General features: G+C 34.8%; 1 protein-coding gene across 9 annotated transcripts in view; it reads left to right on the top strand.

Moving 5' to 3' along the window:
• Rau (RA domain-containing protein rau) overlaps positions 1-13,301 on the top strand; it is a 54,092-nt gene that overhangs the window by 12,945 nt on the left and 27,846 nt on the right. For all 9 annotated transcript variants that reach the window (XM_083097687.1, XM_083097685.1, XM_083097690.1 and 6 more), the window contains 2 exons: positions 8,791-9,467; positions 10,730-10,949. In XM_083097687.1, the coding sequence (XP_082953813.1) occupies positions 10,746-10,949 (204 nt within the window). In that variant the 5' untranslated portion in view covers positions 8,791-9,467; positions 10,730-10,745. The remainder of the gene's footprint in view (positions 1-8,790; positions 9,468-10,729; positions 10,950-13,301) is intronic.

Below are 13,301 nucleotides of genomic sequence, written 5' to 3'. Positions count from 1 at the left end.
TATTTGCTTTTATTGTTTCATGTATTTCTTCTTATTATATCGTACCGTTACCTTTGGAAGTGATACAGCGCATCGCATGTTTTTTGGCTGTGAGTAACGCTACCGTTGCTAAAATTGTTTTTCCTTCTGCGGAAATTATGCTCCCGTTCGATGATATATACACGCGAGCCTCGCCTCGTACGTTGCACAATATTTCGTATCCTGCAGCCGTGTCGTTTGGCGCGGGCTATTACAATCGTGCGTGGGTACGCGAATACAATCCAGTAACGCAAGTGCGTAGACGCAACTCAGACGCTAGCGCAATTCTTGGTAGAGTATGAAACGACAGTAGGAAGTTGCGGCAACTCGTTGCGGTTCTGAGATTTGCGCTTTTTCGCATTAGCTGCAAGTGGAAATTATTTAGAATAAACTTGATGAATTTTTATTTCATTAATTTCTATCATACTTTTGAATTAGATTACTTAGATCGATTAAAAATATATTTTGTCTATTACGATTGAATTATTTTGATTATTTGAAGGACGCGAGTAAAATGATGTAGGCTACGTAATTGCACGTCGCGAAACTAGATCGAAGTCGTTCGAGAAAATAGCGAATTTCCATTTATTTCGTTACGGTTTGATAGGTGTGGTTCCGCCGGAAGTCGAAGTGAATTAAGCGTCGTCGTGCCGGAAATGCACGGCAAGACTACATGAAGCAGATCAGGCCGTCATTGTTTGCCACGAAATTGTAGCCGCGTTGCCCCGGAAGTAGCGGATCGTTTCCGGAAACGGGTGAAAATGTTTGACAAGAAGGCTCCAATCTTAATGAGATAGAAAGTAACTTTGTAAGATTATTCAATTAAAATTAAAACTCATTCGCGCTAATTAGATTGTTATACTAGATAATTTGTTCTTTCTATTCTTCTTCACATCTGATATTACATTTGTTGCTCTAGGAAGTAAAACTAGAAATCAAACATCTTTGGATATAATATAGTTATCTCAATAGAATACAATTATATATAGATATATATCAGGCATACAAACAAAGCAAAATCAGTACTTTCTTAATAAGAGGTAGATCTCGATAAGATTGAAAGATAAATTCACGCAGAAATAGATTAAAATTAAAATATTTCTACAGAGAGAAAGCGTATATTAAAAAAATTATAACTGCATCTTGGCAATCAAGCAAGACGTTCTAAGTTGAATTAAATGGGAGCGTATCAATGAACGAGTTTTACGCTAAAATCCAGTTGAATTCCATACACTGTTCTTACCGTAATATGCGTATAAAAGCAAAATGCAATGTAGCTATAAGTATGATATGTAATTAGCTTTATGGTTGATTATGTCACAAAATACGACACATTTATATGACTTTGCATGTTCTGCCTATGATACGCGATTCCGCTATTATTTCTTCTCTCTCATGAAGCTACAACTTTTTCCACGAACGTGACTATCAAATCATCGCTTCGTCTTTCATATAGCGGCTCGTTCCGTATAATCATATTGATGTGCTTTATCACGTGAAAATACAGATTAATGGTTCGTGTGTCGTTTGTAAGGGTGGAAAGTGCAATGTTCGGCCGCGCCTGGATAAGGGCGCGGCTTTTGAGGGTGTGGTGTTTGCTGCACGTGCAAGGCACCCTTATTCTTCATCTCTATGACAGCACGCGGTGAAGCTATTTAATTTAACGTCATTTCCTTAATAACTACCGACCGAAAATATTTCAGCCATGGAGCTTCTAATTATTAGCAGCCTATCCAAATTAGCTTTTATGTGCGCTCTTAAACGCTATTTCTAAAAGTGAAATTCTCAATTATTTTTTTATAATATATAATATATTATTTTATAATATATTATTAATCTTAGTATATAATATATTATATAATATATTATTAATCTTCTATTTATTGAAATATAATACAGTAGTGATTTATTTTTTTTCTTAATCTTTTTATTTATTATATTTATGTTTTACAGTATTATTTGTTACGAATGTATATGTATAAAATATTATGTGTGTGTGTAGAACGGATAAACTATATAAATCACTATATGTATAATGAAATATATGTATTGTAAAATCTATAAACTGCCATGATATACGACTCTTGACAATGATAGACTTCTATACGTAGATGATTTATGTTTCGCAGCATTCATTGTCTGAGAACACTTCGCGACTTGGGCACTCTGAACAGTTTACAATATGACTTCTCGTACTGTCATACTGTTAGTCATAACTTATTCGTCATCTCAGAACTGAAATATGTTTCCATGAGATATTTTTTCTTATTTTACGCATTTTTTTATGATTTGTAAATATTAAAAAATGCGGTCAACACATCTTATTTATAATTATATAATTATATAATAAATTGCAATAAAGTAGAATAAAACATACAATTACAACAATAATATTGAAATTAATTAAGAGAATAGAATGATATATAAGACAGTATTTAAAATTTTGTCTAGGAAATTTTATTTAGGAATAGGAAGTAATTTTTGAAATTTTAGTAAAAAACGCATTAGTATTTTCTTCAAGATATGATTTTTCCGACCTGCTAAGGATATCATCTGCTAGTTCGTTATCCCTCGTTGCCCTCTGTGTCTTAAGAAATTCAAAAGTTCACGAAGCGTGTAATGTAAGTCAATCATTCTAAAGATTATAAGAGCTGACCTACATGTGCCGAACCACTCCTAAATCACCAATTCGCTGTCAGAACGCGAAATAGGAAATAATTAATCAATTGCATAACCAAGAGGGAGAAGTAAGATATAACATTGTAAATTTTATACGGCTACAACAATTTACACAATATAATTTACATTTAGTTGTATTGTATTATGTTATATAATATTATTATCTATTTATATAATATAATTATGTTACATATTTAGTAAAAATAAGAAATAATTATATTATTTTAATTATATTATTTATAAATAACTTTTCAATTAAGCTTATACGATAATGTAATAATAAAATTATCGAATAATCTCTCGATATATATCGAAATGTTTTACATAGAAACGTTTTATATAAAAATATTAATACCAATAATTGCCAATTGACTGATAATTTTAATTAAAATCTTTAATTAAATTTCTAATGATGTGACAGGAATAATTTTTCATCTGTAATAAAATCAATCAATGCAGATAGTTAGGTTTTTGTGATGGCCTGAATATATCCAATAGCATCCGGTGACTTGAAAGAGTATCTCCAAAAAAATACATTTAACATTGTTACTTTTTTTATGCAACAGGCGCGGACTATACTCTTTATATTTTCTTTTTTTTTTTAAAAAGAGATTAGTGTTTAAAGTTATCGGAAATCAATAATTGATAGAGAACATCTGAGATGACTGTGCTATTTTTATCAGATGCGGAAGACCCTACCCTAAAACATAATGGAAATATAATTTAGCTAATAATGCACACCTGACGCATGTATGGTTCTACTTCGCTCTTCTTAAAAATTTGTAAATATAAAAGTAGACTCATAATCGAGATATATATGTGTCGAATTAATGTAAAATTTTTCGTTCTATTATATTATTTTTCTTTTTAAGAAACTATTTTAAATTTTAAAATAATGAAACACATATTTTATTAATATTTTATCTATATTATATCTATAATACTATTATATTTTAAAAATGTGATGATATTATGTACTTAATATATCACTTACTTATGTACTTGCTGGTTTTAGTACTAAAAAAAAGTATGATAGATAAATCCTTCATATAAAAGAGCCCTATATGTCCTAAGGAAAACAAGATAAATATCTATTTACAGTGTGATTAAGGTTTCATACAAGCGACTGTCGTACAAATTTGATTCTCAGGTTCCATAACGCTCCTTGTTGCCAGTTCTCGTGTTATCACATATGCAACGTGAGAAATCATAAGATTAGTTTTCATATTTATTTTTCTTTTCACCCAACAGAACGAGAGAAGGATTTTTTTGGATTCTCTTATTGCTTGCTAAATTTCAGCATAATAAATTTTAAATATAATTTTAGTGCTAGTATAAACATTATTAAACTTTTGTTTAAATATTATTTTATCATTTTATATGTGAATAATTTATATCTTCCATATTTTTCATCTGAATATATATCAACATTTTGACTTTATTATTAATTACTTAATCTTCAGAGATATATAAAAAAGACTTAAGAAGAGTGAATAATACCGAGGATTGAGATGCACTGTTTTATAGAGAATAGCTATTATTCTTCTTTGCAGAAATTGAAGTTACATTTTGGTTATGATTGATGTATATTTTAATGACAATTCATGATATGGCAAGGTTCAGCTTCCGCTTTGCGTGACGGAGCTCATTTCCAGGACTATTTCATGTTTCGTGTATATATTTGGAGGGGAATTCTAAACACATATTTTTTCCTTCCATGGTCATCGACGATTTTACCATGGATTTTACTATGGATATTATTTTTCATTAAGACGTAATTATATCAAAATATTCGCACAATAAAAGAATGCATTACTTATTATGTATTGTGATATTTAGGTAATTTTAATGTTAATAATCATTATGTTTATAAAATAATATTAATTAATATTAATTTATCTTACATATATACACACTTAACAATATTATTAATTTCAATTCTAATTATATTTTACATTTAAATTTACATTATATTTATTATTAAATTTTTTGCATTCTTTTTGTGCAATTAATTATTTTTTCTCCCAAAAATTTCAAGCACAACGAAACCTGTCAATATAACAATATAAATTCCGCTGTCGTTGCACGCATCGAAATTTGCAGTTATAGTAATACCATCTTTTCTCTTCCGGTTTGTTCATTTTCCTCCGTGAGACGTTTCGTTCCCAGCTTCCTACATCGTTGAAATTGATGGCTCCAGAAGGTGGAAATTATTTTTCAAGCGGTAACACTCGGTTACGTCCATCTTCAGATTCGGCGAACTGAGGGACAACAGGTTCGTCTCGCAAAAGATACATGTCCCTTTTCGTGTCCCCCTCGCTTCGTGCACTCATACACGCAAATCGGCGTGTGCAGGTGCATGATAGATGCATATGACTGGGAAGAATCGCACATACACAGAGGAAGAGCCTCGCCTGTGGGAAAGTAACGCTACACCATGGGATTCACCGGACTGGACCGTGCATCGTGCGCTCCACTAAAGTCTCATAGTATCCTGCGCATACTATAGTCCGTCATGCTCGTCCGTCGCTGCTCGATATACACGGTTAAACTGACCACCATGGTTCCGATTACTCCTCTCACACTTCCTCTCCTGTCGTCGGTGCCGGGTAACAAATTGACTTCGTGGAATTTGCATAGACGCTGATTTCCCTATTGTCGATCGTTTAATTCCTCGTAAATCAAAATTCATTAAATAATTACATACAATAGCAAAATCAAGAATAGCAGGTGATGCGAAAATTTTATAATACAAATTATAATCGTGAAACGAATGTCAGTGTTTTCAGAAGAACGTTTCGCTCATGTATTTTTGATTATTTTTAAATCTAAATGATGTAACGCAGATAAATTGTATAGCATTATCAGCGAGTACTTGTAAGCAGATTTCATAGGCTAAACTGGTAAACGCTAGGCACTTAACGATAATGCTATGTAATTTATTTAACTTTGTTACATCATACGTTGAAAATGATGAAAAATATGATTGCAGCTTTTCACTGAAACATCGTTGCAATGATTATACTTCCAGAATCCATCTTTAACGTTATAATCATTTAATTTATATACGATAATCATTTAATTTAATCTTGAATTTATGTGGAAACATTATTATATATTGAAATTAAATTTGAAAAAATTGAATGTTAAAAATAAATATGATTGAAAAACGATCAAGTACGAGAGAAAGAGAAAGAGATCGATTAATTTTTTGCAATATTTAAATATTATATATGTGCAAACGATCTTATATTATTTAACAGATATCGATATTCAAAATTTTTTCATTTTATAGATAGTTATAGATTTTTATATCAAATAATCAATCAAAATTAATTTCAATATAAATATTATTTTAAATATAAATATCCTATTTTGCACAACAGAAGGTAGTTCATGACGTATGAAAATTATTCGTCACAAAAGCTGCTCGACGCGCAAGATCGAGGGTCATAAGGTACGTACCTTTCGCGCGATAAATCTGTGCTGACTTAACGAGACTTAACATATATATGTGCGCACACGTTTCGCATTGTCGGCCGTGCACGCGTGCATTCACGAGACTTATCTACTGATTGCAGCTGCACCAGCGGCGATCTAGCTTGGCGCGGTTAATTGAATTTTCTCCTCGAGATCGTCGCGGACGAAGCTAGAGCTGATGGTGGAAAGACCTTTCACAGTGAGGTCCCTTGTGTTCGCGACAAAAGGCGTGTTGCACGACCGAATCGCGATAGTACGCGTGGCTGCAGCCGTGGAACTCTCTCATGCCGCCTCGAGACCAAAGTCATTCGCGCTTCTTACAAACATGCCGCCGTTAGATACGAGCAATGTTTTTTTACGACTGTCGGTCCTCGACCCCAGTAGAATCGAAGGAAAAAATTCGAAGAATTGAGCGCGGCGCGTGCGATGCGTAAGTCTTCGGAAAAATCGTTTACGAGTCAGATGCATTAAAAAAAATGATCTTGCAATTGCAACAGCAATTTTTTAATTTAAAAAAAATTAATTGAGATAAATAAAAGATTAGCAAATATTGTGATATTGCACATGAAAAGTTTAATTCATTAAATGAAAATTTAATAGAGAGATAAATTTTAGATAATCTGTACAATTTCAGTCCAGATTTATTATTTTCGAAGACATCCCTTATTTTCGGCGCGCCTACGCATTTGAGATTGGCCTCGAATTACATGTGTCGACCACCCCACATTGTACTTGGCTACATCGTGAATGCCACCCAGGTGCCTAATCGCGAGCTCCTTCCTTTCGAAACCTACACATTCACTATCTGTAGACTGATCGGCAAGTGCTTCTTTCAGATGGTTCTATTATAAATCACTTCAAAGGACCACTATCGGAAAGTGCAACGTATTTGTTATATTGGTTGGAAAATTCAATCGTGAGACGCAACACACCGGAAGATGAGGATTTATTTGTCCTTCCGGTGCGAGAATAAGCACGATTGCATCTAGACTGACGTAAATGCAAATGCAAACGATCGCGGAATATAATGGTGACTATGGTCCATATTCTGAATCCTCTTTTATCGATAAAAGTGTCTCTAAAAGTGGCTTATAGCCAATCAGAAGGCTTATAAGCCACTTTTAGAGGCACTTTTATCGATAAAAGAGGATTCAGAATATGGACCTATAAATATAAAGCTTCCACGAAATGACGAATTTCTCAGGTCACGAGTCATTGTTTTTCCTGGCGGGCGCCTGTATCGCGCGATATAACAAGTTTATTAAAAGGAATCGGGGAAGCGCACACGTATTACCATTCAGTGAATCGAGCCAACTCCCACGTATGTTTCTCGCTTTTCCCTCGCCGAGACGTAAACCTCTCTTTCCTCGGCATGAACTCGACGCCCATGCAGTCGGGCGATCACGTAGGACGCACCTCTCGCGTTTTATTTTTTTTCTTCTTCTTTTCGAATGTGGCAGGTACAGGCGTGTATGTAAAATATCGTCGTGAGGAGGTAGGGACGAAGATTTGTTGGTCGAGCACCAACCAGTCAAAGAGATAAGCAGTCTCTAACTCCACGAATGGCCCGATCGCTTGAATATCAGCTAGTTGGCCTTGTCGCGGAATCTGAATTTAACCTTTCTACGAACAGCACAAGAAAACGATCGATCAATTTTGTGCTGCACTGCGTGCGAGCGAGAAAATGGTATTTCATTCATTATTTCGCGGGATTTCCCGTTTCACGATTGCAGATAAAAAAGTAGGCAAGTTGTTGGCGAAAAAATGATTGCTGACAGGTGAAAGACTTATGTGTGGCGGATGTTAAATCGCAATCGCGACATTCTCGGATCCTGTGATGATGATTATCTTGACGAGAACGCGCTACCGCCATCACGTAATAGCTTCTTACACATGTCTCTTACCTCAGTTTCGAATCCGTGGGGTATTTTTGCGCGGAATTACTAATAAAATTGCCGGACGTGCTTATCCGTAACGACCGAGGGGTCTGTCGGATTCTTTCCCCACGATGCGAGACTCTGCGATATATTCTGTTTCAACAATACAACGCGGAACTTGCTATGTGTATCACGTAATATCTGAATCCTAATTTATTTTTATAGTAAGGACCATAAAGAATCATAAGGCAGGTCACGCTTTCGAACGCTTTCTCTTAGAGATCCTCGTCCTCGCAAATTATTTCGTGTGATAGCAATTAATAGTAATTTGCATATATGACATGATGATTTATAAACATATAAATACAATAAATATAATATATAAAAAAATCTCAAAATATATAAAAAAAGAATTATCAAAGATGTTGCATAATCTGATTTAGTAAAATAAAAATTTTATAAAAAATTAATACTTTTTTCAGTATCGTATCAGGTTTATATATTCAAAATATATAAACCTATAAATAATATAAATAATTAATATAAATAATTATATAATATAAATAAAATAATTAATATAATAATATAATATAAATAATATTAATAAATCAGACTATTATTAAAATTATATAATATTGTTGTATATATCCAAATTATTATAAAAATTGCAATTTAAAATCTTGCATAAAGATATTCAATTTACCATTGTCATTCATCTTTCTTCTTCATATTCTAGAGGGACGTTTTATATTCTCGCCGTGACAAGGAAGAGTCTTGGAGCTGAGAGTACGGCCTGGACCTCCTCAGGAGCGACTGGTTCCGTGGACATACGCCCTTCTCGTCGTCATGAACAACGCGAATAACGTCGTCACCCCCGCAATTTCTCGGCGCACATACAGATACACGAATGCACAGCGGCGTTACACAAACAAGAAGGTCGTTCTCTTTCCTCCACCTCATCCGCCGGCGCGCGGCTTACTATGTTGGCTTACTCGTGCGTTCTCGCCAGTCGCGTCAGAACGCTCGACGAGGGCACATCGTGGTGCATTCGCCGTGTTTCAAGCAAATCGACTTGGAACTCTGTTCGAATTCTCCTCGAGGGAAGGAGGAGACGTCTCGTTACATTCGATCATTCGATGACTCTCTGAATAACGATGTTTCGGTCGAAATGTGCGGAGCGATTTGCGCGAAACTGAATGTCATCGCGCGAAATGCCGGAAGTCTCTCCTCGTATAATCTCGCCGTCGAGATTGTGGTGAATTCGTTGGTGTATTGTGACTATCGCGTAAATTGCTTTCTAATTTAATTGTAAGACAGTGAACTTAGATGATCTCGATGTCGTATATTTATCGATTTTAAATTTCCGCCGCGTGTTGAGTGCGCGGGTCGCTAAGCTGATTAAATTCAGTCAAAGTAAGTATATAACTCATAGAAACTAACAACATTTGTATTTGATATTTTACAAAATCTTTCTCTTTCTTGAAAAATCGAAAGTATATATGCACAGTCTTCTTTTCTCCCACGACGCTCATATCCTTCGGATGCACGTGACCAAAACACGTCGATTTGTTGATGACGCATCCGGAAAGCATTAATATTTCCTATTACGATTACATGCAATTAAGAAATTCCATGGGGTGTATAATTAGAGTTTACTTAATATATGTTTGAAAATTGAATAGAAAAACTCAGCTTCTGAATTTTTGTTAAAAGTAATATTTGTGTGTAAAAATTAATATTTTTCCTACTTATTAACTCGCTTTTTAAGGGAAAAAATTCCTCAAAGGAATAAAAAATAATCGGTAATAATAGTATTAATAACGAAAGCGAAGGATGAGATTTTTTCTTCAGAGATTTAGTTTCATCTCAACATCTTTTTGGTGAGAACGTATGTATATATTTTGCATATGTGATTTGCGAGCTTCTGGCTTCCATCTGCGAATTTCTAGTATTTACCTCTATGTAGGGTTTCCTCGCTTTCGAAAAGGTAGGCGTATGTAAACGTCAGTTTGGATATTGCAACTGTCTGGTTTCACTCCGACATCAAATTACACGGACGCGTTTAAAATGTAACCGCCCGGTTTTTCTACCAGCGGGCTTCTCGCCACTTTCCACATTTGTTCAGTCCAGCAATCACAGTCGTTGGACACTACTTATCGAAAGGTCTCCGGACCAATTATAGTTTTTCTACGACCTTGCGAGAGGAAACGCACAAAGAGATTAATTGAAACGTTCTGCTATGCGACTTCCAGCAACCGCTGTTACGAATACATTGCCGGAAATCCATACCAAAGTGAAACTCACAATGGACAATTTCACTCGTGTTCTTTTTCAATGCTCTTCCAAAGTAGTTTTAAATTCAAATTTGCGATAAAAATCGTGAAATTATTATTGTCAATACGATCTTTTTACATTATAAAGTCAGTCTCTACAAGTCAGTGTCCGCTTGACCATAATTTTATTATTATTATAAGAGATTTCTGCGTAATTTCAATATAAATCAGCTGAGCATAATTATAAGTAAAAAAATAAAAAACATATATGCAGATAAATAGATTCTTGATACATGGGAACAAATAATTGATCGAATAGACAATTATAATTATATGTCCTTTCTCGCAGTTCAATGTTTGCGATTTAATGCGATTTAAACGATCCATGAATCCTGATTTCAGATAAGAATAAGGAGGAATGTTGAAACACGTGTCGGTCTCACCGTGGAGAGGACGGGCGGATAGCGTGAGCCTCTCATCCAGCGGCGGCGCGAGTAGTTGCGGAAGCGGAAGTCCTACCCCCGGTCACACACCACCACCCTCGAGAGCATCCTCATGCGCCTCCCTGGTACCCTTAACCGCCCTGTCGAGCTTCTCCCCGGCTGATACCGCACCCCAACAGGTGAGTACTTTGTGATTAGTTTCCCACATCCGCTTATAAAAGTTGTCGTTTACGGCGAACTCTTCCGCAAAATCATTTATCCGGAAATGGGAACAGAGGATTCCAGACCCCCAGCAATTTACGTGTTACAAAGAAAATCGATTCGAAATTAATATTTCCGCGACAAGTTTTTTATTTATTTTACATGGCAATATAAAATATTGCTTATATAAGACACAGTTATTTAGTAAATGAAGATTATTTAGAATTTTTTATATTTAATGACAAATGTATTTTAATTGTTATATAATGTGGTATAATAATGAAGGCATGATAGAGCTATTATTGTGGCAAAACGAGCGGGTGGTTTCGTGTTGTTCGCGGGAGATGATTAAGAACAACGCGGGAGAGTATAAAAAGTAGCGATGCTGCGTTTAATAAAGTAAAATAGGATAAAAAACGCTTTACAGCAGTTCACTGAGTGACGTAAAGCGGTTTAGCAAGAACGGGAGCAACACGTTTCCCGAGCACTTATTAACAGCTGTACCACGTGTGTATCTGCATGATGGCATTTGATGGATTTATCACATATTTAATCTATGATTATTCGTTGTAATTAACAATATATCGTATTTTTGTTTTATGCATGATCATAAAAATTAATATAATTATAAGAAATAATGCGATAGCGAGATTTTCTTTGAATTTTATAACTGTAAAATATTAAAGGAAATGTTTTATTGTAAATTTATTTAAGATTGTAATAATTAATGTGTTATCGAAGTAATAACTGTTCGACTTTGCGAGATAAGTATTTCAAATATTTATGACTTGTGCAACTGGGACCAGTTTTAATGACGGCCGCATAATTTCTCACGGCTTCTAAAGTCTGTGCTATAGTGTAACTGCACGACGTACTGTGTGGTTTCGCGTCTCTTTTTGCGCGGACAGAAACATGATTCTCTCTCTGAGGGCCTTCGTCCCAGGATGGCATTTAGGTAGGGCATATTTTTCTTCGCCATCTGCACAGACCGTAGCCAAACACATGGCACAAACGAATGACTTACTGTCATTCGAAATCTTGGCTTTTCAGAAACACTGGACATCCTTGAAAATGATTTCGTTGCTTTGAATTAATTTTTTTTTATCCAACATAATTCTTTTGGAGTCTAATGACGAATTTAATAAAAATGTATTACATATATATGTGTGTTAAAAAAATTATTTACGGTGATAAAGTAATATAATGGATTGCAAGTGGCAAATTGAAAGAATTTTCTAGGGTGAATAAGTGTTTTTGCAATTTCACACGCCTGATTACGATCAGGGTCGGTGTATTTAAAAATGTTATTGCACTCACACAAACACTATCCTCGTTTCCACTTGAGCTCTAGATATCACATTCGCGCGATTCTCCTCGATGCCTACACAACGAAGAATTTTCATTGTATTTGTGCTTGTCTGACCTGTTTCGCACGCGGGTTGCAAAGGTCGTTCGCAAAACGTATAATCGCTTCCGTTAGCCCGTCCGAGATATATCGACAATGTTCGTCTCTAGGATCAGATATTGTACGGATATTTTTGTAATTGGTAGAATATGCAAAATAGATATTTAATGAACACACATTCCGATTATAATTGCAATGATTCTATTTAATCCAAAAAGTATTGTAGGCAATGTTGAATACAATTTTATACATTGCCTGAGAATAAACTTTTAATTACGACATGTATAAATGTTGCGATAAATTTTGAAAGTGTCTTCATCGCGATAAGAAGTAGTTTTTTTATAGATAAGTAATAGAAAGCAGCGACGAGACCCTCGTTTTCAAAGCACAAGATACAAGCAGTCCCATAGTTTTTGTCGACGGGACGAGAATCCTCTGTAAGAACCCCGCATACTGAGATGTCACTCGTTGCAATCGCGTTCACAATACGCAATGAAAAACTAAATGCCGTGGTAACCATGGCGGATCCACTTAATCGCGCTGCCGATCTACGCAAGACTTTTTTGTCGTTCGTTCAGGATTAAGCGGTACGTTTTCAGAGAAGCTTCGGAGCCAATTACCGACTCGCGCGTGAGTTCCATATTTTTCGCAATTAACACTGTAATACTAGACACGTGAGAGATGACTTAAAAATCGTATATTTTATATTTTTTTTTATATCTTTTTTCAATATTTTTTTCAATATTTTTTATACTCTTTATTTGTTTAATTTTTGATATAATTATAATGATTATGATAATCAGAAAAATGACCGAATATATAATATATTATATTAAAACAACGAGCTGTGTACTTGTATGTAACACGAGATGAATTTTATATCTCGTTACGCCTTTGGTCCCACAGACCTGTCCTGACCCTTGCA

This window comes from Camponotus vicinus, unplaced genomic scaffold (assembly GCF_025532165.1).
Source record: "Camponotus vicinus isolate PSW18456_S1 unplaced genomic scaffold, iyCamVici1.0 SCAF_4, whole genome shotgun sequence".
NCBI classification, from domain to species: domain Eukaryota; kingdom Metazoa; phylum Arthropoda; class Insecta; order Hymenoptera; family Formicidae; genus Camponotus; species Camponotus vicinus.
Note: the sequence above shows the minus strand (reverse complement) of the source record. Positions and strands in the feature narration are given on the sequence as shown.